Source organism: Haematobia irritans, chromosome 1, assembly GCF_050003625.1.
Source record: "Haematobia irritans isolate KBUSLIRL chromosome 1, ASM5000362v1, whole genome shotgun sequence".
NCBI lineage: Eukaryota > Metazoa > Arthropoda > Insecta > Diptera > Muscidae > Haematobia > Haematobia irritans.
This window is the reverse complement of record NC_134397.1, coordinates 262,107,176-262,132,490: the sequence shown is the minus strand read 5'-3', so window position 1 is coordinate 262,132,490 and position 25,315 is coordinate 262,107,176. Positions and strand designations below refer to the sequence as shown.

At 31.0% G+C, this 25,315-nt stretch overlaps 1 protein-coding gene across 4 annotated transcripts in view; it reads left to right on the top strand.

Moving 5' to 3' along the window:
• Nucleotides 1-24,497, top strand: part of Mgat2 (alpha-1,6-mannosyl-glycoprotein 2-beta-N-acetylglucosaminyltransferase) — a 112,343-nt gene extending 87,846 nt beyond the window's left edge. For 3 of the 4 annotated variants that reach the window (XM_075291594.1, XM_075291601.1, XM_075291586.1), the window contains 4 exons: nt 1,007-1,167; nt 7,518-7,709; nt 23,908-24,122; nt 24,199-24,497. In XM_075291594.1, coding sequence (XP_075147709.1) covers nt 1,007-1,167; nt 7,518-7,709; nt 23,908-24,122; nt 24,199-24,421 — 791 coding nt within the window. In that variant the 3' untranslated portion in view covers nt 24,422-24,497. The remainder of the gene's footprint in view (nt 1-1,006; nt 1,168-7,517; nt 7,710-23,907; nt 24,123-24,198) is intronic. The other variant, XM_075291610.1, reaches the window with a different exon arrangement.
• Nucleotides 24,498-25,315: the final 818 nt, after the last annotated feature.

The window sequence follows — 25,315 nt, the reverse complement described above, 5'->3', positions numbered from 1 at the left end:
AAAATAAACAAGCCCAGCCAAAAAAAGCGTCGCCAAAAAAGTAATGAAAATTATGTTTTTGGATCCGGAAGTGATGCAAAATTGGCGAAGAAGCGATGAATTTAACATGGGCTTGTCATAGGACGGAAGTCCTCCATTCCAACAGCACTGAATTTGCATCACTTCTTTAGGTGTCATCCGAATTCAATGTTTTGAATGTATATTAAAAAATTCTGTTATATTTTGTCAAATAAATAATTTTTATAATTTTTAATGGATTCTAATGCTTGTCGGAACGTTTGACCTCAAATATTTTTAAAAATTCACAAGTTTTTCAGATTGGATTTAGAATTTTTTTTCGACAAAATTTAAATTATTTGTACCATTTTATGAATTCTTACTTCGTTTTTAAGGTATTTGAAACAAAAAAGTTAAAATTTCCCATTAAAAGTATGAAAAAACCAAATTGTAAAAAATTGAATTTAAAGAACTTCCTGAGTAGTTAAAATAAAGAACATCATTGGGAGTACATCTTCAGGAAGTGCTTTTAAAGTTGTGCCTTTGGAAGAACTTCCAAATTTTTTTGCTGGGAAATGTGTGGAACTACTTTTAGTTGCTTTATTATAGGTAAATTAATTTTCGAGTTATTTTGATGTCTAATTTTTTTTATTCATTTTTATGAAATAAAACATTAATTGAAATATAAATAAATGAAATATAAATTTTTAGCTAGGGGGGCTATAGCCCCCCCTAGGAAAATTGTCAAGCTACGCTAATGGTGGCAAGAGATTTGAAATATCAAGATGTGTTATATTTGCGGCGTAAGAATCGAAATCGGCTATGGATTCAAAAAAAAATGTTTTATTTCATTGTTTTCTTCTCAATGAATTGCTTTACTCAAAATGATATAAAACCCAATAACGAAGGAATACGTTTAACAATTTCAATTATATTCCTCCTCATTATGGTACATTCATTTTATTTGACTAACTGATTTAAATTATAATTATTTTTTTATTCTTTGTAGGTCTTGTGTTATTTCTCGAAGAAGATCATTATGTTGCCGAAGATTTCCTCTATCTGCTAGAGATGATGCAACGAAGAACAGTGGATTTATGTCCCCAGTGTAATATACTCTCATTAGGAACCTATTTAAAAACTTTTAATTATTACACATATAACAGTAAGGTAAGTTTAAAAACGAAAATATAAATAAATAAAATATAAGCCAAAAACACAAACACGGACACTTATGCAAATACATGTCATTCACAATGCGAATGAGAATAAATAAAGCCTTTTTTCGGAATAAGTTTTTTTTTATTATTCATGTTTTTTTTTTTTTTTGTTAATAAATGCCACTTGACTCGCATTTTCATGAAGCTCTGTTGGTGAAAGGTTAGCTAACTATACAAGGGATATAAGTAATTTTTCCTAGTAGATATTCAGATGTCAGTTAAAAACTTAAGTATTCAAATTAACCCCTAATGAAAGTACACAGAAAAAATGTAAAAAAAAAAATATTTTTACAATTATTAATCGAGTTTTATGGACAGATTTAGAGCTTTATGGACAGATGATTAATAGAGTCATTGAAAATAAAACGCCAGATACAAATCTATACACGCCTGGACTGTACATGTTTCGATTCGGGCGAATGAATCTTTCCACAGCCTTTAGTATAGATCTGGCTGGGAGAGATAACTCAATTTTGGGCTCTTTACGCTAACTCCTTATGGAGAAAACATTTGGGAATTTTCCTCTTACAAATTGAATCATTTTTTCTCCGACTGTATATCATCTTTTCATATAACTACAAGTCCCTTAATCTTATTTTTATTTCGTTTTGTTACACAGTAAGGCAACGTTGAAAACTTAATCAATTAAAAATATTCCTTTTTATCGAATTGAAAAATTAAGTCAATTAAGAAAATTATTACATTTTTAATAAAATATTAATTAAATAAAAAATATTTCCAATTAAAAATATAATTGAAAATTTTATTCGGAAATTACTAGCCAACATTTATGACTCAAATTTGAACAAAATCCAACAATAATTATAATTGAAAAAATCATTAGAAAGTATACACACAAAAAAATTTTTGCTGATTCAATCACAAAATTAATTGATCCAATTAATTATACCCTCCACCATAGGATGGGGGTATATTAACTTTGTCATTCCGTTTGTAACACATCGAAATATTGCTCTAAGACCCCATAAAGTATATATATTCTGGGTCGTGGTGAAATTCTGAGTCGATCTAAGCATGTCCGTCCGTCCGTCCGTCCGTCTGTCCGTCTGTCCGGCTGTCCGTCCGTCTGTGGAAATCACGCTAACTTCCGAACGAAACTAGCTATCGACTTGAAACTTGGCACAAGTAGTTGTTATTGATGTAGGTCGGATGGTATTGAAAATGGGCCATATCGGCCCACGTTTACGTATAGCCCCCATATAAACCGATCCCCAAATTTGGCTTGCGGAGCCTTCCGGAGCAGCAAAATTCATCCGATCCGGTTGAAATTTGGTACGTGGTCTAAGTATACGGTCTCTAACAACCATGCAAAAATTGGTCCATATCGGTCCATAATTATATATAGCCCCCATATAAACCGATCCCCAGATTTGACCTCCGGAGCCTCTTGGAGGGGCAAAATTCATCCGATCAGGTTGAAATTTGGTACCTGATGTTAATATACGGTCTCTAACAACCATGCAAAAATTGGTCCATATCGGTCCATAAATATATATAGCTCCCATATAAACCGATCCCCAGATTTGACCTCCGGAGCCTCTTGGAGGAGCAAACTTCATCCTACCCGATTGAAATTTGGTACGTGGTGTTAGTATATGGTCTCTAACAACCATGCAAAAACTGGTCCATATCGGTCCATAATTATATATAGCTCCCATATAAACCGATCCCCAGATTTGACCTCCGGAGCCTCTTGGAGGAGCAAAAGTCATCCGATGCGGTTGAAATTTGGTACATTTCGTTAGTATATGGCCTCTAACAGCCATGTAAAAATTGTCAAATTTTATTACTATAGAAAGTCTTGTCAAAATTTCATTTCTATAGAAAGTTTTGTAAAAAGTTTATTTCTATAGCAATGTTTGTCAACATTTTATTTCCATAGAAAATTTTGTCAAAATTTTATTTCTATAGAAAATTTTGTAAAAAATTTATTTCTGTAGAAAATTTTGTCAACATTTTATTTCTATAGACAATTTTGTCAACATTTTATTTCTATAGAACATTTTGTCAACATTTTATTTCTATAGAAAATTTTGTCAACATTTTATTTCTATAGAAAATTTTGTCAAAATTTTATTGCTATAGAAAATTTTGTCAACATTTTACTTCCATAGAAAATTTTGTCAACATTTTATTTCTATAGAAAATTTTGTCAAGTTCTTATTTCTATAGAAAATTTTGTCAAAATTTTATTTCTATAGAAAATTTTGTCAAACTGAATTATATACGTATTTAATCGGCCTTTTTTTGTTTAATATATACCCCTTATGGACTAACTTACAATTTAGAAGACAGTGTTAAAAAGTTTTACGATACCTTGCCATCGGCAAGTGTTATCGCAACCCAAGTAATTCGATTGTGGGTGACAGCCTTTAGTAGAAGTTCCTACGCAATCCATGGTGGAGGGTACATAAGATTCGGCCTGGCCGAACTTACGGCCGTATATACTTGTTTTTTAATTGAAATGTCTTCAATCACGATAGTATCAATCACAATTGTAATTTGACATTAAAAAATACTTGATTTTAAAAAATTAATTGATTTCATTAGCAAATTTCAATATTTTAATAGATTCAATTAAAAATTCAATTGATGTTGATTGCAAAACTCGATTAATTTTTTCCTTAAAAATGGAACTATTTTCAATTACTTTCTTAACTGACTTAGTATTTTTAGTTTGATAAAAAAATTTATTGTTTGAAATAAATTTTTAGTTAAAAATTTCTTCCACTGACTTAGTCTTTCGAGTTTGATTAAAAAGTTAATTATATCAATTAATTTCTTTAAATAAAAATTTTAAAAATTTCAATCATTGACTTAACTTAATGTTTCTATCTTGATTAAAAAGCTAATTGTATCAATTACCCAGCAAAACAAAATTTGGAAGTTCTTCCAAAGGCACAACTTTAAAAGCATTTCCAGAAGATGCACTCCCATTGATGTTCTTTATTTTAACTAACCAGGAAGTTCTTTTAATTCAATTTTTATACCCTCCACCATAAGATGGGGGGTAACTTTGTCATTCCGTTTGTAACACATCGAAATATTGATCTAAGAGCCCATAAAGTATATTTATTCTGGGTCGTGGTAAAATTCTGAGTCGATCTGAGCATGTCCGTTCGTCCGTCCGTCTGTTGAAATCACGCTAACTTCCGAACGAAACAAGCTATCGACTTGAAACTTGGCACAAGTAGTTGTTATTGATGTAGGTCGGATGGTATTAAAAAAGGGCCATATCGGTCCACTTTTACGTATAGCCCCCATATAAACGGACCCCCAAATTTGCCTTGCGAGACCTCTAGGAGAAACAAATTTCATCCGATCCGGCTGAAATTTGGTACATGATGTTAGTATATGGTCTCTAATGACCATGCAGAAATTGGTCCACATCGGTCGATAATTATATATAGCCCCCATATAAACCGATCCCCCGATTTGGTTTGCAGAGCCTCTAAGAGAAACAAATTTCATACGATCCGGCTGAAATTTGGTACATGATGTTAGTATATGGTCTCTAATGACCATGCAAAAATTGGTCCATATCGGTCCGTAATTATATATAGCACCCTTATATACCGATCGCCAGATTTGACCTCCGGAGCCTCTTGGAAGACCAAAATTCATCTGATTCAGTTGAAATTTGGTACGTGATGTTAATATATGGTCTCAAACACCCATGCAAAAATTGGTCGATATCAGTCCATAATTATATATAGGCCCCATATAAACCGATCCCCAGATTTGACCTCCGGAACATCTTTGAAGAGCAAAATTCTTCCCATTCGGTTGAAATTTGGTACGTGATGTTAGTATATGGTATCCAAAAACCATGCAGGAATTGGTTCCTATCAGTCCATAATTATATATAGGTCCCATATAAACCGATCGCCAGATTTGACCTCCGGTGCCTTTTGGAGAAGCAAAATTCATCCGATCTGGTTGAAATTTTATACGTGGTGGTAGTATATGATATTTAACAACCATGCCAAAAGTGGTCCATATCAGTCCATAATCATTTATAGCCCCCATATAAACCGATCCCGAGATTTGGTTTTGGAGCCTCTTGGAGGAGCAAATTTCATCCGAGTGAGTTAAAATTTGTGGATGACAGTCTTTCGTAGAAGTTTCTACGCAATCCATGGTGGAGGGTACATAAGATTCGGCCTGGCCGAACTTACGGCCGTATATACTTGTTTATAACTTGATTTGTTAATACTTTTAATGGGTAATTTTACTTTTTTTGTTACAAATAGGTTAAAAACGGTTTAAGAATTCATAAAATGGTACAAATCATTTAAATTTTGTCGAAAAAAATGCTAAATTCAATCTTAAAAAATTGTGAATTTTTGAGGTCAAACGTTTCCAACAAGCGTTAGAATCCATTAAAAATTATAAAAAATAAATAAAAATTATTTATTTGACAAAATATAACAGAATTTTTAAATTTACATCCAAAACTCTGAATTCGGATTACACCTAAAGAAGTGATGCAAATTCAGTGCAACGGCTGTTAAAATGGGGGACTTCCATCATATGACAAGCCCATGTTAAATTCATCGCTTCTGCGTCAATTATGCACCACTTCCGGATCCAAAAAGAACACTTTCATTACTTTTTTGGCGACGCTTTTTTTTTTGCTGCCCAGCAAAAATAGCGTCGCCAAAAAAGTAATAAAAATAATCTTTTTGGATCCGGAAGTGGTGCAAAATTGACGCAGAAGCGATGAATTTAACATGGGCTTGTCGTAGGATGGAAGTCCCCCATTTCAACAGCCATTGCACTGAACTTGCATCACTTCTTTGGGTATGATCCGAATTCAATGTTTTGGATCTAAATTTAAAAAATCTGTGATATTTTGGCAAATAAATAATGTTTATAATTTTTTTCTTAATTTTTAATGGATTTTAACGCTTGTCGGAAACGTGTGACCTCAAATATTTTCAAAAAAATCACAATTTTTTCAGATTGGATTTAGCATTTTTTTCGACCAAATTTAATTTATTTCTACCATTTTATGAATTCTTACTCTGTTTTTAATCCTTTGGAAGAACTTCCAATTTTTTTTTGCTGGGTGGGTAATTTATTAATTGAAAAAATCTTCAACTTCAATTAACTTTTTAATTGGAAATATTTTGGTAATATTTTTTTTTCTGTGTACACACCTGTAAAATTACAAGAAAATTATTCCATCTAAAGGAAAAATAATTATAAATAAATAGACAATAACACGATTGTATTTTATTGAATAAATAAATAAATAATTTATTGCTTCAACAAAATAATTAATTGAGTTTTTTGACCAAAATTAAATTTTTTTAATTGAACCAATTCAAAAAACTAAATTGAAAGCGTGGAAGGAATCAATTAATTTTTTAATTAATATATTTTATATTTCCAATTAATTCATTGGTTAATACTATCATTTTTGTGATTTAAGAAATTTCAATGAAAAAATTAATTAGTTAAAGCCTAACGGAGCTACATGAAAACGGACATGAGAAACTAATTAAATACATAGTTTTGGTACAGTTTTTTTCCTATTTATTTTATTTATGATTAATAATTTTTTAGTGTGTGATATATTTTTTTTTGTATTTTTTTGGGGTTTCCATGAAAATATTCTAGGATGTCTATAAATACAAATATATTCCTATAATTGTGTATATGTATTTTTTATATATATCAAAAAAGAAACAAAAATTTAAAACAAAATGTCTTTTTGTCTCTATTTTTCCATCCCTTTATATAAATATAAAATACACTTATATTATTTTTTTTTAATATAAAACTAACAAAAATTGATGTTTGTTGTGCGTGTTTGTTTATAAAATATATATTTTTTTCCTCAAAAAAAAACTAAACAAATATCATGATTGAGAAATTCTTTACAAATAACGATAACAAAAATTGCCCTCTTTACATAATATTTTTCGTGATCATCATACATTTGTAAATTTTTTCCCCCTCTTGTCTCGTTTTTGTCTATCATCATCCAAATCAAAATAAAAAACACAGACAAAACAGAAATCGTTTAGCAATCAATATGCTTCTTCTTCATCCTCGCTGATATCTACTAATAATCTCTTAGGATATCATAGGAATAGAAAATCACTTCAATTATCGTCATCACATACAGCTTTAAAATCATCATCAAATAATAATAACAAATACAATAATAATTATAGTAATATGATAAATTATTACAATACCAAAAACAACAACAATAATAATAATAATAATCGATTTTATGATAATATCAATACTAACGATCAAAATCAGAGTAAAAATATGAAATCATACGTGGGTGATACCAGCCCCAACGCACAGCAACAACAACAACAACACGGCACCTCTTCTCTCATCACCTCCTCAACGAGCACTACAAGTAAACAAAGCACTTCTCAAACTCAAGGTGCACAACAGACATGGAGCTATCATGTCTTACCATCATTGTATTCTGTCTATCAGAAGGTATCAAACTGTCAACTCCATTCAAATATTTTCTAATTATTATTATTTTAGATTTGTTTGTTCGTTTGTATGTTTGTTTATGTTGTAAATGAAAAATATTTTATATCGTTTTTTTATAAGCATTTCAATCTATCCACTATAGAGTATATTTTTTGTGAAATCTTTGTTTTTTTCTCTATAATATATTTGCTCGTACTTTTTTTTATTATAAACTCACTTAAGAATTTTCCAATTTGTTTATATAATTTTCTTAGTCTTAGTCCTATATAAATTGTTTTTGCTACATTAATTATATTGTAATAATATAATATATTTGTCATAAAGTCATTCTCATAGTACCATGTAATCAAAAAACGTGTATATTCAATTAAACTTCTCAAAACTTGGACCCCTGAAAAGCCGAGACCTCTTAAAAGTGGGCATCTTTTGTGAGACATGATGCTATGATACCTCCTAAATGTGGTTAATTTACGCAACCGTGTGTGTCCACTTCTGAGAGTCTTCATGTATATCGCAAGGACCCTATATAGACAAAATTTTCTATACAAATAAAATTTTGAGAAGATTTTCTATAGAAATAAAAGCTTTAGAAAATTTTCTATAGAAATAAAATTTTGACAAAAGTTTTTAAGGAAATAAAATTTTGCGGAAATTTTCAATAGAAATAAAATTTTGCTAACATTTTTTATAGAAATAAATGTTCTATAAAAATAAATTTTTTTACAAAATTCTCTACAGAAATAAACTGTTGAGAAATTTTCTATAGAAATAAAATTTTGCTAATTTTCTATAGGAACAAAAAAAAATTTCTAAAGAAATAACATTTTGAGAAAATCTTCTATAGAAATAAAATTTTTACAATATTTTCTATAGAAATAATATTTTGACAAAATTTTCTATAGAAATAAAATTTTGACAAAATTTTCCATAGAAACAAAATTTTGACAAAATTTTCTATAGAAATAAAATTTTTACAAAATTTTCTATAGAAATAAAATTTTGACAAAATTTTCCATAGAAATAAAATTTTGACAAAATTTTCTATATAAATAAATTTTTGACAAAATATTCCATAGAAATAAAATTTTGACAAATTTTTCTATAGAAATAAAATTTTGACAAAATTTTCTATAGAAATAAATTTTTTTACAAAATTTTCTATAGAAATAAAATTTGTACAAAATTTATTTTGCGAAAATTTTCTATAGAAATAAAATTTTGAAGAAATTTTCTATAGAAATAAAATGTTGAGGAAAATTTCCATAGAAATAAAATTTTGACAAAATTTTGCTAACATTTTTTATAGAAATAAATGTTCTATAAAAATAAAATTTTGACAAAATTCTCTACAGAAATAAACTGTTGAGAAATTTTCTATAGAAATAAAATTTTGCTAATTTTCTATAGGAACAAAAAAAAATTTCTAAAGAAATAACATTTTGAGAAAATCTTCTATAGAAATAAAATTTTTACAATATTTTCTATAGAAATAATATTTTGACAAAATTTTCCATAGAAATAAAATTTTGACAAAATTTTCTATATAAATAAATTTTTGACAAAATATTCTATAGAAATAAAATTTTGACAAATTTTTCTATAGAAATAAAATTTTGACAAAATTTTCTATAGAAATAAAATTTTTTACAAAATTTTCTATAGAAATAAAATTTGTACAAAATTTATTTTGCGAAAATTTTCTATAGAAATAAAATTTTGAAGAAATTTTCTATAGAAATAAAATGTTGAGGAAAATTTCCTTAGAAATAAAATTTTGACAAAATTTTCTATATAAATAACATTTCGACACAATTTTCTGTTGAAATAAAATTTTGACACAATTTTCAATAGAAATAAAATTTTGCGAACATTTTTTATAGAAATAAATGTTCTATAAAAATAAAATTTTGACAAAATTCTTTACAGAAATAAACTGTTGAAAAATTTTCTACAGAAATAAAATTTTGCTAATTGTCTATAGGAATGAAAAAATTGTCTAAAGAAATAAAATTTTGACAAAATTTTCTATAGAAATACAATCTTGACAAAATCCTCTATATAAATAAAATGTTGACAAAATGTTCCATAGAAATAAAATTTGGACAAAATTTTCTATAGAAATAACATTTTAACAAAATCTTATATATAAATAAATATTTGACAAAATGTTCCATAGAAATAAAATTTGGACAAAATTTTCTATAGAAATAAAATGTTAACAAAATTTTCTATAGAAATAAAATTTGTACAAAATTTATTTTGCAAAAATTTTCTATAGAAATAAAATTTTGAAGAAATTTTCTATAGAAATAAAATTTTGACAAAATCCTCGATATAAATAAAATTTTGACAAAATGTTCCATAGAAATGAAATTTGGACAACATTTTCTATAGAAATAAAATGTTGACAAAATTTTCCATAGAAATAAAAATTTTAACAAAATCTTCTATATAAATAAAATTTTGACAAAATGTTCCATAGAAATAAAATTTGGACAAAATTTTCTCTAGAAATAAAATGTTGACAAAATTTTCTATAGAAATAAATTTTTTTACAAAATTTTCTATAGAAATAAAATTTGTACAAAATTTATTTTGCAAAAATTTTCTATAAAAATAAAATTTTGAAGAAATTTTGTATAGAAATAAAATTTTGACAAAATTTTCTATATAAATAAAATTTTGACAAAATGTTCCATAGAAATAAAATTTGGACAAAATTTTCTATAGAAATAAAATTTTGACAAAATTTTCTATATAAATAACATTTTGACACAATTTTCTGTTGAAATAAAATGTTGACACAACTTTCTAAAGAAATAAAATTTTGAGGAAATTTTCTATAGAAATAAAATTTTGACAAAATCCTCTATATAAATAAAATTTTGACAAAATGTTCCATAGAAATGAAATTTGGACAAAATTTTCTATAGAAATAAAATGTTGACAAAATTTTCCATAGAAATAAAAATTTTAACAAAATCTTCTATATAAATAAAATTTTGACAAAATGTTCCATAGAAGTAAAATTTGGACAAAATTTTCTATAGAAATAAAATTTTTTACAAAATTTTCTATAGAAATAAAATTTGTACAAAATTTATTTTGCAAAAATTTTCTATAGAAATAAAATTTTGAAGAAATTTTATATAGAAATAAAATTTTGACAAAATCTTCTATATAAATAAAATTTTGACAAAATGTTCCATAGAAATAAAATTTGGACAAAATTTTCTATAGAAATAAAATTTTGACAAAATTTTCTATAGAAATAAAATTTTGTACAGAAATAAAATTTAGACAAAATTTTCTATAGAAATAAATTTTTTTACAAAATTTTCTATTGAAATAAAATGTTGACAAAATTTTCCATGGAAATAAAATTTTGACAAAAATTTTCGATAGAAATAAAATTTTGACAATATTTTCTATTGAAATAAAATTTTGACAATTTTTTTTTTTCTGTAGAAATAAAATTTTTGCAAAACTTTCTGTAGAAGTAAAATGTTGACAAAATTTTCTATAGAAATACATTTTTGAGAAAATTTGCTATAGAAATAAAATTTTGAGAAAATTTTCTAAAGAAATAAAATTTTGAGGAAAATTTCTATAGAAATAAGATTTTGAAGAAAATTTTCTATAGAAATAAAATTTTGACAAAAATTTTTAAGGAAATAAAATTTTGCGGAAATTTTCTATAGAAATAAAATTTTGAGAAGATTTGTTATAGAAACAAATGTTGAGAAAATTTTCTATAGAAATAAAATTTTGACACAAATTCTCTATAGAAATAAAATTTAGACAATTTTTTCTATAGAAATAAAATTTTGAGAAATTTTTCTTTAGAAATAAAATTTTGACAAAAAATAAAATTTTGGGAAAATTTGCTATAGAAATAAGATATTGACAAAATTGCCTAAGAAATAAAATTTTGAGAAAATTTTCTATAGAAATAAAATTTTGACAAAATTGCCTAAGAATAAAATTTTGCAAAATAAGTTTCTTTTGTTTGGTATTTTTTGGTATAATTTTCTCCAAATTTTGATAGATAATTTTTGGCAGAGTGTGATGACTTTGTCGGTCGGTTTGAATGCCATAATTTGTGCCAATGTTAGTCAATTCGAAAAAATCTAAACTGTTTCTAAAATTTGATAATATTAAAGGCATTTTTGCTTTAAACCATTTTTTTAATTATAATGCTTTACTTTGTAGCATACCAGGCACCCTGTACATATGGGGTATTCATCAATTTATGAAAAAAATTTAAAAATGAAATTATTTTATAAAGTAGAATATTGCATCCCACTTGGCTAATTTTTTTCAATTGGATCCAAGACATTGCCTTAAAGATTTCGGCGTTGATACTGAGCCAGAGATGCTGCTTCTGGAAAATAAATAAATTTTTTGAGATCTATTTGAGATCTCAAAAAATCTATTTTGAGATCTACTAAAGCTTGACTCTACACTGAAAGAAAAGAGTTCTTTGCACAGGAACGTAATTTTAGTCAATGTAAGTTTTCTTTTGTCCTCTAATCACCATGGGAAAAATTTGTCCAAATCGCTCCATTAGAACTTTCTACGTAGTCCATGGTGGAGGGTACATAAGCTTAAAGGAATGCAGCTTAGCGGAGGGACACAAAAAATTCGTATCCTAAATTTAATGAAAAAAAAAATTGAAACAGATTTAGGTCAATATTTGTTACAGTTACAGAAAAGATTACCCAATTTTATAAATATTTAACTAAACTATATTACAAACGCCGATATGATAAAAATTAATAAATATTCTTCGATAAATTTAAGAACATTGATTGAGCATAATTAATTTATTTCATTTGTTAAAGATTTTTTTAATTTAAAGAAAATTTTAGGTTAGAAATTGCAAAAATGTTTTTTGCTCAAGAAGGACACATATTTTGTAAAATTTATCAATTTTAGAAAATTCTGAACTATTTTATGGTAAATTCGAAATAAAAAAGTTAAAGTAAATTTAGTATCCCACTTTTTGCGTGTAAAATGACATTTCGGAACAGAGCATATTTTATATCAGACCTTGCAATTCATTTCATTTATTATAAATTAAGCACATTAATTTAGATTAGCTCCTACCAATGGGTTAAGTTTTGCATGATTTGCTCTCATCAATCACAATAGCAATTTTCCCATCATTCCGTTATATACGATTTTGTACAATATCTATATGTATATCAACATGTCTGACATTCCAACATACATAACTACCATACAGACATACATACATACATATCAATCATCCATCATTTGATAAGATTGTTACAAATGATTTTAATTTCATTGTTTCTATCATGTAATTACATTATAATTGTTATTTTACATTGTCTACCGTTCGTTATATGAAAACCCTCAACAGTGGTTCTAAATCGAAAAAAAACGAATATATCGAAAAAAGGGGATAATGTCGGGCGGTGCTTGCGTGTTTAGACACAACCATGTCAAGTGATGATAGGCGAATTTTGCTCCGCATCGAACAAATATTATAACATTAGGCTTGTTTTCTTTTAGTACTGGATATCCTAAGCCGTGACGGACTAAAGGTGGAATTACATACCATGCGGTGATGTTTGCGTATGTTATATGCTATTGTCGAAAAAAGTTAAAATGTGGAACTATCATACTAAGAGGTTGACTGATAAGTCCCCGGTCTAACAAAGAAAAACACATTTTTTTGCCAAAATTCGTTTTTATTATTCAACATAGTTCCCTTCAAGAGCGATACAACGATTATAACGACCTTCCAATTTTTTGATACCACTTTGGTAGTACTCCTTCAGTTTTGCCTCAAAATAGGCCTCAGTTTCGGCGATCACCTCTTCATTGCAGCCAAATTTTTTCCCTGCGAGCATCCTTTTTAGGTTTGAGAACAAGAAAAAGTCGCTGGGGGCCAGATCTAGAGAATACGGTGGGTGGGGAAGCAATTCGAAGCCAAATTCATGAATTTTTGCTATCGTTCTCAATGACTTGTGGCACGGTGCGTTGTCTTGGTGGAACAACACTTTCTTCTTCTTCATATGGGGCCGTTTTGCCGCGATTTCGACCTTCAAACGCTCCAATAACGCTATATAATAGCGTTATTGATGGTTTTCCCCTTCTCAAGATAATCGATAAAAATTATTCCATGCGCATCCCAAAAAACAGAGGCCATTACTTTGCCAGCGGACTTTTGAGTCTTTCCACGCTTCGGAGACGGTTCACCGGTCGCTGTCCACTCAGCCGACTGTCGATTGGACTCAGGAGTGTAGTGATGGAGCCATGTTTCATCCATTGTCACATATCGACGGAAAAACTTGGGTGTATTACGAGTTAACAGCTGCAAACACCGCTCAGAATCATCAACACGTTGTTGTTTTTGGTCAAATGTGAGCTCGCACGGCACCCATTTTGCACAGAGCTTCCACATACCCAAATATTAATGAATGATATGACCAACACGTTCTTTTGATATCTTTAAGGCCTCTGCTGTCTCGATCAACTTCATTTTACGGTCATTCAAAATCAGTTTGTGGATTTTTTTGATGTTTTCGTCGGTAACCACCTCTTTCGGGCTTCCACTGCGTTCACCGTCCTCCGTGCTCATTTAACCACGCTTGAATTTTGCATACCAATCAATTATTAGGCCTGTTTTCTTTTAGCACTGGATACCCTAAGCCGTGAAGGACTAAAAGAAAACAGAGTACTCGTTTATCCAGGACATCTCGAAAAATGTGCAACACTGTCATCAGCTGTTTAGAAATAATCACAGAAAAGAAGTGAAATCTTGCATTTTTAATGTATGAAATGCTCAAATACACTGAAGAAAATATTGTCGTGAGGTCAAAGATTTCATGTCTTTAAAATACGAATACAAATTTTGCTTAGCATAGAAGACGCATTTCTCTAAAATAAAGTTATTTTCCTTGTCCAAAAGTCGATAAACTTTTCAATGAAGTCGTATTGTCCTTATAATTAAGTGATTTGACTTAAAAATGGGTATCTTAACATGAAAGAAAAAATTTATAGGCTAAGGTCAACTTGACTTTGTCTTTAAATTTGTTGTCTTTTTGCATCTTGACTACAAAGCAAAAAATCGTTCAAATATAGGACATGTTTTTCAAAACTTTATTTTAAAGAAGTTTTTTACTTCAAACATAGCATAATTTCTACTGGAAGTCGAGTCCTAATTTGGAAAATAAAGTTGCCGTTAACTCGTTTTTAAAGGACTTTTATAGCATATGAAGAAAAAAAGCTGAGAAAGCGAAAAATTAAAATTTGCTTCCTAGAAGCAAGTACACAAAACCTAAATTTAAAAGAGAATTGTGTCCTAAAAGTATCTTTACTTGTATTCTCCGCTTCTTTGGCTCGGAATCAATACCAAATTTTTTAAAGTAAAGACAAAATCTTTGGAACCGAGTATGCTTTTTTTCAGTGTAGTAATAAATATTTACTGCTGCGATTATTTATGACACATCACTACTTTGAATTTCATGTTTTTCGATAAATTTGTCACAATTAATTGCTATTGTGAATCGAAGCAGCGTTACTTTATCAAAATACAATCTGGCAACACCGGCGCGACTTGCACTGATGAGATGTTCTGGATAAAGCACCAGTGCAACAATGTTCTGCATAGCCCATACAAATATTGCATCCAGTGCTAAAAGAAAACAGCCCTATTGTTGATTTCTCTGGGGCAGAGTCCGGAAACTCATTATCAAGGCAAGTTTTTGCTTCCACCGTATTTTTTCCCTTCAGAAAACAGTATTTTATCAAAACACAAAATTCCTTTTTTTCCATTTTTTTTTTCACAATAACAAAAGTTGCTTCACAAAAGACGCTCTATCTCACAAACTAATTGACTTACAGACGTCAAATTTTGACACGAATCATTTTAAGGTTGGTACTATATAAAAATAATATGCATTTAATACTAGCGACGCCATCTATGTGTCAGACCGGGGACTTATCAGCCAACCTGTTATTGTCGATAAAAATTTTCTATTTTCTTGCCTATGTAAGTGTATACATATAGTCACAGCGAAAGGCTATGACCGCGACGACAAATACAATAACATTGCCAGCAAAAATTTCCTCTTTTTTGTTTCTTTGCGAATTCTACACTCAAAAAAAAAGTTTACTTGTATCCTAAGATGTAGACCTTCTCTTAAGGAGTTTGGTATTGATTCCGAGCCAAAGATGCGGCTTCTTTAAAATAATTTTTTTAGCGATCTATTTGGCCTTAAATCTAGGATCAATAAAATTAAAATTAGGATTCAGATCTCATTTATCGAATTTTCAATTTCTTTTCGCGGTATATTAATAAAGCTATTTATATACAAACAAATGGCAGTTTAAAAATCCAAATTATAGTGGATACCTCAAAGTAAAAATGTTTTCGTAATTCAAAAAAAACTTTAAACCAAAGGTGCTAAATCCTCAAAATAAGCATTAGCCTATATTTGAAGCTTTTTTATCTTAAATCTAAAGATTCAATATTTCAGTTAATTAAAGGACGATTTCTTTAAATCAAAAATGTGTTTCTTTATTTGAAGGAAAATTTTCCTTTGTTCAAGGACATGCGACTTTAATTTACAAAACTTGTGTCCTAAATTTAATGAAAAAAATTTTTGAAGTAAAGATTATAAACTTTATTTTAATTAAAATGTCATTATTTTAAAGAAATTTGTGCTTAATATTTTGTAAATTGCGCATCCTAAAATTTAGTTTGCATAATCTTTAATATTACGTAAATATTTTTGTCAGTGTAGAAATAATTTTAAAAAAAGTAAAATGTGTGTGGGACGATTTTTTTTTTTTTGGATTTTCTATAAATCATAAGGAACTAGTAAGTTTTGTTTGAAAGCTTGATTTCTTCAGTTTCAAAAAAATCTAACTAAAGGGTGGTTAAAATTTCAAGGGCCGATGTTGATTTTGAATAAAACACAAACTATTTAGGAAATTATTGTAATTTTATTTTATTATGATATATTGGTATTACTCAATTATGTATGGAACAAAATGTCGGCCAAATGGGCGCCGCGACCTCGGTGGCACACCTTCATCCGATAGTCCAATTTTTCAATGACGCTGAGGCATAATGGAGGTTCTATGCCGTTAATGTGCCGAATTATCTCATCCTTTAGCTCTTGAATTGTTGCTGGCTTATCGACGTACACCTTTTCTTTCAAATAACCCCAAAGAAAAAAGTCCAACGGTGTCAAATCACATGATCTTGGAGACCAATTGACATCGCCATTACGTGAGATAACACGGCCATTGAATTTGTTGCGCAAAAGAGCCATTGTTTTGTTAGCTGTGTGGCAAGTGGCACCGTCCTGCTAAAACCACATATCGTCCACATCCATATATTCCACCCGGCCATAAAAAGTTCGTTATCATCTCACGATAGCGAAAACCATTCACAGTAACTGCCTGACCGGCCTCATTTTGGAGAAAATACGGCCCGATGACGCCGCCAGCCCATAAACCGCACCAAACAGTCACTCTTTGTGGGTGCATTGGTTTTTCGACAATCAGTCTTGGATTCTCATCCGCCCAAATGCGGCAATTCTGTTTATTGACGAATCCATTGAGGTGAAAATGTGCCTCATCACTGAAGATGATTTTCTTCGAAAATTGATCATCCACAGTTGCCATTTCTTGGAACCATTTAACACGTTGTTGGATTGTGTATCTCTCCATGATTCAAATTGAGTAAGTCTGAAATAGAGAAATATCAAATAGAATTCGGAAAAAAAACTTGGCGTTTAGGTGTGGTTCACATTCAACATCGGCCCTTACAATTTAACCACCCTTTATTTCGAAAACCGGTATTACCGGTTTAACCGATTTTTCCCAAAAATCATAAAATGTGTATGTTAATTTGAAAAGGAAAATAAAATTGTACTGTCACAAAGCGTTTTTATTGCGGTGTATTAATAAAGGGTGATTCTTTTGAGGTTAGGATTTTCATGCATTAGTATTTGACAGATCACGTGGGATTTCAGACATGGTGTCAAAGAGAAAGATGCTCAGTATGCTTTGACATTTCATCATGAATAGACTTACTAACGAGCCACAACGTCGAATTTTCAGTGAATGGGCCCTAGAAAAGTTGGCAGAAAATCCGCTTTTTTATCGACAAATTTTGTTCAGCGATGAGGCTCATTTCTGGTTGAATGGCTACGTAAATAAGCAAAATTGCCGCATTTGGAGTGAAGAGCAACCAGAAGCCGTTCAAGAACTGCCCATGCATCCCGAAAAATGCACTGTTTGGTGTGGTTTGTACGCTGGTGGAATCATTGGACCGTATTTTTTCAAAGATGCTGTTGGACGCAACGTTACGGTGAATGGCGATCGCTATCGTTCGATGCTAACAAACTTTTTGTTGCCAAAAATGGAAGAACTGAACTTGGTTGACATGTGGTTTCAACAAGATGGCGCTACATGCCACACAGCTCGCGATTCTATGGCCATTTTGAGGGAAAACTTCGGAGAACAATTCATCTCAAGAAATGGACCGGTAAGTTGGCCACCAAGATCATGCGATTTGACGCCTTTAGACTATTTTTTGTGGGGCTACGTCAAGTCTAAAGTCTACAGAAATAAGCCAGCAACTATTCCAGCTTTGGAAGACAACATTTCCGAAGAAATTCGGGCTATTCCGGCCGAAATGCTCGAAAAAGTTGCCCAAAATTGGACTTTCCGAATGGACCACCTAAGACGCAGCCGCGGTCAACATTTAAATGAAATTATCTTCAAAAAGTAAATGTCATGGACCAATCTAACGTTTCAAATAAAGAACCGATGAGATTTTGCAAATTTTATGCGTTTTTTTTTTTAAAAAAGTTATCAAGCTCTTAACAAATCACCCTTTATAACCGGGCTTAACCTGAAATTACAAAACCTAAACCCCGGTTTTGAAACTTTGAAAACACCTGTTCTACACGTTCACCGAAATTAGTATTTTCAATAAAAAAATAACAACCGATTTTCGTCCACCGGTTTTGATCAATTGAAATCATTATTGAAATTGAATTCAATAAAACCGGCAATCGGTGTAAAAAAATAAACCGATCAACCGGTTTTCGTCCACCAGTTTTGATCACTCAAATGGCAACGCAGGGTTGACTCATTGTTTTGAACTCAGTGTTGCCATGTTTTTAATGTAAAATTCCCAAAAAGATGTCCAAATAAAAATATAGTATAAATTAAGGATAAGTACTTTTTTCAGTGTATGAACAATAAGTCGATTTATTTTGTATTTATTATTTCTATTGCTTATTTATATTGAATATAATTGATATGAATATAAACTTTTTCTATAACAGATAATGCTTCGTACATCGAAACAGTTGATAGAGGAGCCAAAAATTACTTCAGATAAATTTCGTGAGGTATTTATTTCAATGGAACTCTCACCCTCAGTATAGATGAAGTATTACTACGTCACTTCAATCAAATATAAAAATGCTTAGTTGTCCCACCATGAGACAGCACGTTCAAATAGGAGCTATAAAATAACCATTACGAATATGAATTGCATTTAATGTGATTGATTTATCAATTACCCATAGATAGATTAGTATATAGAGGCAAATGGTATGGAATAGCATTGACCTTTAATATTCAAATGCTGGCATTTAGGCACATATCGATTATCGTGAATGTGAGACTAAATTAATAGTAATTTTTTTGATTTTTATCAAAAATAGATAATAAATAAATAGATAAAAAATAGATAAATAAATATTTAAATTTAATTTATAGGACCTTTTAGTTGACACCACGAATTTAGTATCATGGTGTCTATTAATAATATAAATAGTCCCAGGACTCATTTACTTTAATGGGATTTAAGATGAATGCTGATTTAGTATAGAAAGTTGTCGCTCCCTATACATCAAACTAAAAAATTAGACATATATAAAATATTAGTATAGCAAATTATCGGAAAATAACGAAAATATGTATTTTAGCAAAAAAAAAAATCCCACGTAAAATTTCCTGTAAAAAATTTAAATCTAAACGGCCGCTAATGCGCTTTACAGACTATCAGTTATTCCGGACGACAGTGCTCGTGTCGAACATATCCCATATATTGTACACATTATAAGTTAAGTCCGAAGACATAATCGATACTGCTGCGTGTTTATGGGATCGATAACACATTAACCGATTATTTAGTCATCGCCAACAAGTCATATCGATGCGACACACTGTAAGATTTTTTACAAACACCGACATTCCATCCGGAATAACTGATAGTCTGTAAAGCGCATAAGATAGAGAGTATGAAAGTATGAAGCCGATACACATTTTATAGACGGTTATTACGAAATTGTGACACAGCTGTGTCGATGCTAGTTAGTTTAATCGACGGCGAACCATTGGAAATAACATGAACTCGTTTTTAACGATTGTAAGATAAGTTGCTCAACTAATCGTAAAATTTGCGTTAATCATTAATGTGCTTTACAGACTATCAGTTATTCCGGACGGAATGTCGGTGTTTGTAAAGAATCTTACAGTGTGTCGAATCGATACGACTTGTCGGCGATGACTAAATAATCGGTAAATGTGTTATCGATCCCATAAACATGCAGCAGTATCGATTATGCCTTCGGACTTAACTTATAATGTGCACAATATATGGGATATGTTCGACACGAGCACTGTCGTCTGGAATAACTGATAGTCTGTAAAGCGCATAACAGAGAATGAAGCCGATATTGCCTTCGGCAGCGGCGGCTTGCCGGCTAAGCCGATATAAATTTGTCTATTCGGCGGCAGACAATTATCCATTATAAAATCAATTTGAAGTTATTCGAATGGTAATGATTTTTGCCATCAAATTTACATTTCGTTAAAATTTTCTGAGCTAAGTTTTTGCAAAACTATTATAGCAGCTTGAAATTGATTGATTTTGGGTGAAAGGTTCAACATTTTGGCAAAAAATGTGACAATTGTTAATACATTTTCTTATTTAAATCGATATTTCTGATTAATTGGGGCTAAATTTAATACATTTTCTTATTTAAATCGATATTTCTGATTAATTGGGGGCTAAATTTGAGTCGAGCGGCAAAAACATTCGCGTCCAAAAACGACGAAATACTACTCCCAAAGAGCAAACCAGAGGCTGCCGAAAACTATTTTTCGAAGCGTACGCTCGCCTTATGATGGCAGAAATGAGGCAGAACAAGTTCGTAACGCCGAAAAATACTACTGTTGCCAAAAATAAGCACGTTAGTGTATGGACAGCAAGACGAGCGCTCCACAACTTTGGTTATGTTTCAGCTGAAAAAAAAATAAACCTACATTGTCCGAAATGAATCAATAGGCACGAATGAAGTTTGCAAGAGAGAGAATCAAAATTTAACCGTTTCCAACCGGACGGTAAACAATATTGCTGGCGTCGTCCTTGTGATACCATTCAACGCCACCATGTTAAGCATACTGTGAAGCATTGTGGTGGAAGCATTATGGTTTGGGGCTGCTTCACTTGGTGGGCCATTGCAGAAAATTAATGGTATAATGAAGAAGGAAGACTACCTCGCCATTTTGCAGACTCATCTTCCCGAGTTTGTTGACAAGAGTGCCTATCCTGAAGGTGAAGTCGTATTTCAACAGGATGTTGACCCGATGCATAGTGCAAAAATAGTGAGAAATGGCTTAGTGAGCAAAAATTTCAAGTGATGAATTGGCCAGCGCAAAGCCCCGACTTCAACCCGATTGATAATTTATGGTCAATCGTGGGAAGACGGCTGGGATTATACAAATCAGTTCCATCAAAATTAGAAGACCTGTGGGAACGAGTACAGCTTGAATGGCAGAATATACCTGATGAAATTATACAGGCATTAAAAAATAGAGGGATATGGACCAAATACTAGAAAATGTTCCAACTGACACCGGTATAGAAAAGTGCAAAATTGAGTACATGCAAGTTTGTTTTGTTATGTTTATTTAACTCACTGAATTCTTTACTTTTTGTTTTGAGTTGTTTTGTTGTTTTATTTAGAATTGAAGAAGGAATAAAGGAAAAATAAAATTATTTTGAGTTTCTTTATTACTGCTTATTTCATTCGTTTAGAAATCAAAAACAAGTATATACGGCCGTAAGTTCGGCCAGGCCGAATCTTATGTACCCTCCCCATGGATTGCGTAGAGACTTCTACGAAAGACTGTCATCCACAAATTTCAACTCACATGGTTGTTAAATATCAATACTACCACCACGTACCATATTTCAAGCAGATCGGATGAATTTTGCTTCTCCAAAAGGCACCGGAGATCAAATCTGGGGATCGGTTTATATGGTAGCTATATATTATTAAGGACTGATAGGAACCAATTCCTGCATGGTTGTTGGATACCCCATACTAACATCACGTACCAAATTTCAACCGAATGGGAAGAATTTTGCTCTTCCAAGGTGCTCCGGAGGTCAAATCTGGGGATCGGTTTATATGGGGCCTATATAAAATTATGGACCAATATCGACCAATTTTTGCATGGGTGTTTGCGGCCATATATTAACATCACGTACCAAATTTCAACTGAATTAGATGAATTTTGGTCTTCCAAGAGGCCCCGGAGGTCAAATCTGGTGATCGGTTTATATGGGGGCTATATATAATTATTGACGGATATGGACCAATTTTTGCATGGTTGTTAGAGACCATATACTAACACCATGTGCCAAATTTCAGCCGGATCGGATGAAAATTGTTGCTCTTAGAGGCTCTGCATGCCAAATCGGGGGATCGGTTTGTATGGGGGCTACATATAATTATGGACCGATGTGGACCAATTTTTGCATGATTGTTAGAGACCATATACTAACACCATGTACCAAATTTCAGCCGGATCGGATGAAATTTGCTTCTCTTGGAGGCCTCGCAAGCCAAATTTGGGGGGCCGTTTATATGGGGGCTATACGTAAAAGTGGACCGATATGGACCCATTTGCAATACCATCCGACCTACATCAATAACAACTACTTGTGCCAAGTTTCAAGTCGATAGCATGTTTCGTTCGGAAGTTAGCGTGATTTCAACAGACGGACGGACGGACATGCTCAGATCGACTTAGAATTTCACCACGACCCAGAATATATACTTTATGGGGTCTTAGGGCAATATTTCGATGTGTCACAAACGGAATGACAAAGTTAATATACCCCCCATCCTATGGTGGAGGGTATAAAAAAATTAATTATGTACTCATTTCTGCACGCCACTGTATATCCTATCCAGAAGTTGGATTACAATTACTTTACGCAACCTTTCTGTGGAATCCCCAGACTCCTCCACCTGATATATCCCTACCTAGACATTGGACTCTGAGGATTCAACACAACAATTGTGGAATCTCAAGACTCATACGTCCATAAGTCGGATATATGCCTAATCCGCCCCGGACATCAACCACTTCCGCTACTGTAATTAAACCCCAGCCTTGACCTTTACACCTCTACGTGGACACTATTGAAGCCTAAATATAGAAGTCTATAAAAACTTGTACTGCCCAGAAACGCAACGGCTATTGCGCTACTAGACCACTATACCACATATTGTGGCACTATTATAAATTTTGTTGCGGAATAATTGATGTTGCAAAATAATTTGTCGCAAATATTATCTTAGTACTAGGCTTAACCGCGATAATTTTGTTGCAACTATCTTATCACAAGTGTAGCCTGGATATTCAAAATACAAACGCTAGGAATAATATCAAGGATAAAATAATATTAAAATATAGCAAGAATTTGTTTTTATATATTTGAATGCATATTTTATATGTTATTAAATAGTTGGCTATATAAAACCAAAACATATATATTGAAGATTTACTTTTTTTGTAAAAATTGAAAATAAAAACAAATTTGCTACCATTTACTTTATAAGTAGATTTATTTTTTAGTACAAATAGTTTGCAATATTTATATATAACTTTTATTTAAAAATATCTACATATACTAAATATATCCCCCCCCCCCTTAATATCATTATTAATATATATTTTTTTAAACTATCTTGACATTATATAAACTTATGCTAGAACACTATCTCTATTCGCTCGACTACACAACATATTGATGTGGTCTTTTTCACGAATAATTTAACCAGTGTCGTGTTTTTTTTTTTTATTATTTCTCATTTCTATTTCAAAATTCATATAGGTGGAAGTAATGCCATGGATTAGTAGTAAGCACAATATGGGATTTGCCTTCAATCGTACCACTTGGAGCAGTATACGAAAGTGTGGTAAACATTTTTGTTCATATGATGATTACAATTGGGATTGGTCTTTGCAACATGTTTCGCAACAATGTTTACAACGCAAACTCCATGCGATGATTGTCAAGGGACCAAGGGTCTTTCATATTGGGGAATGGTATGTTGTTTTCTTGTCCTAAATTATATAAATATTTGTTTATATTAAATATTTGTTTTCTTGTTTTTTTTAACAGTGGAGTCCACCATAAAAAGAAAAACTGTGAATCGAATCAGGTGATATCAAAGGTCCAACAAGTCTTACGTATTGCCCGTAAATCTGGTCAAATATTTCCCAAGTCACTAACATTAACCGTCGCAAGTCTGATTAAAAAGACAAAATTACGTAAAGGCAATGGCGGCTGGGGTGACCGCCGTGATCATGAACTGTGTTTGAATATGACTTTACCAATTAGATGAATTTAGTCAAAATGACTTTCTCGCCATGTTTTTTTTTTTACCAGACAAAACCAAATAGAATTATTTCTCAACTTAAGTGATAACGTTCTTTTTTTAAGATATACTACAGTAACTAGAATCTTAGTAAAAGTTAAATATTATTAAAATGAGTAGAGTTCAATCCAGCCATTGAAGAAGAATAATCTCTTACGCTATCCGTGTTCGCGATAACTAAATTTCTAAACCTGATCACACTGAATAAACACATGCACTGGAAGTGAAGTGCTTATATTCAACACACTTTCAAACTTTTCTCAAAGGGCGAAATTCAAGTTGAGAAATTGTTCTCAGAGATCCATTCAGCCATTGCAGAAGAATAACCCCTTCCGCTAATTCGTTCAAGAAGGTTATTTTCCTAATCGTGCGCGATACCTGAATATCTCAACCAGATCATACGCAATAAACACAAGCACTGGAAATGCTTATATTCAACGTGCTTTAAAACTTTTTCAAAGGGCTAAATTCAAATTCAAATCTTGTTTTTGCAGAGATCAAGCCATTGAAGAAGGTTTCCTCTAATAAACACAAGCACTGGAAATGCTTATATTCAACACGCTTTCAAATATTTTTTTCAAAGGGCTAAATTCAAATCGTGTTTTTGCAGAGATCAAGCCATTGAAGAAGGTTTCCGCCATTTCGTTCGCGATACCTGAATATCTCAACCAGATCATGCCCAATAAAAACAAGCACTGGAAATGCTTATATTCAACACGCTTTCAAACATTTTTTCAAAGGACGAAATTCAAGTTGAAAAAATCGGGTTCTCAACAAAAAACAACAAACGTTACCCTCAATTAATTTTTAATACATTCTCAAACTCAATTCTTCTTAAATTAAAATCAAATTTTTAATTCT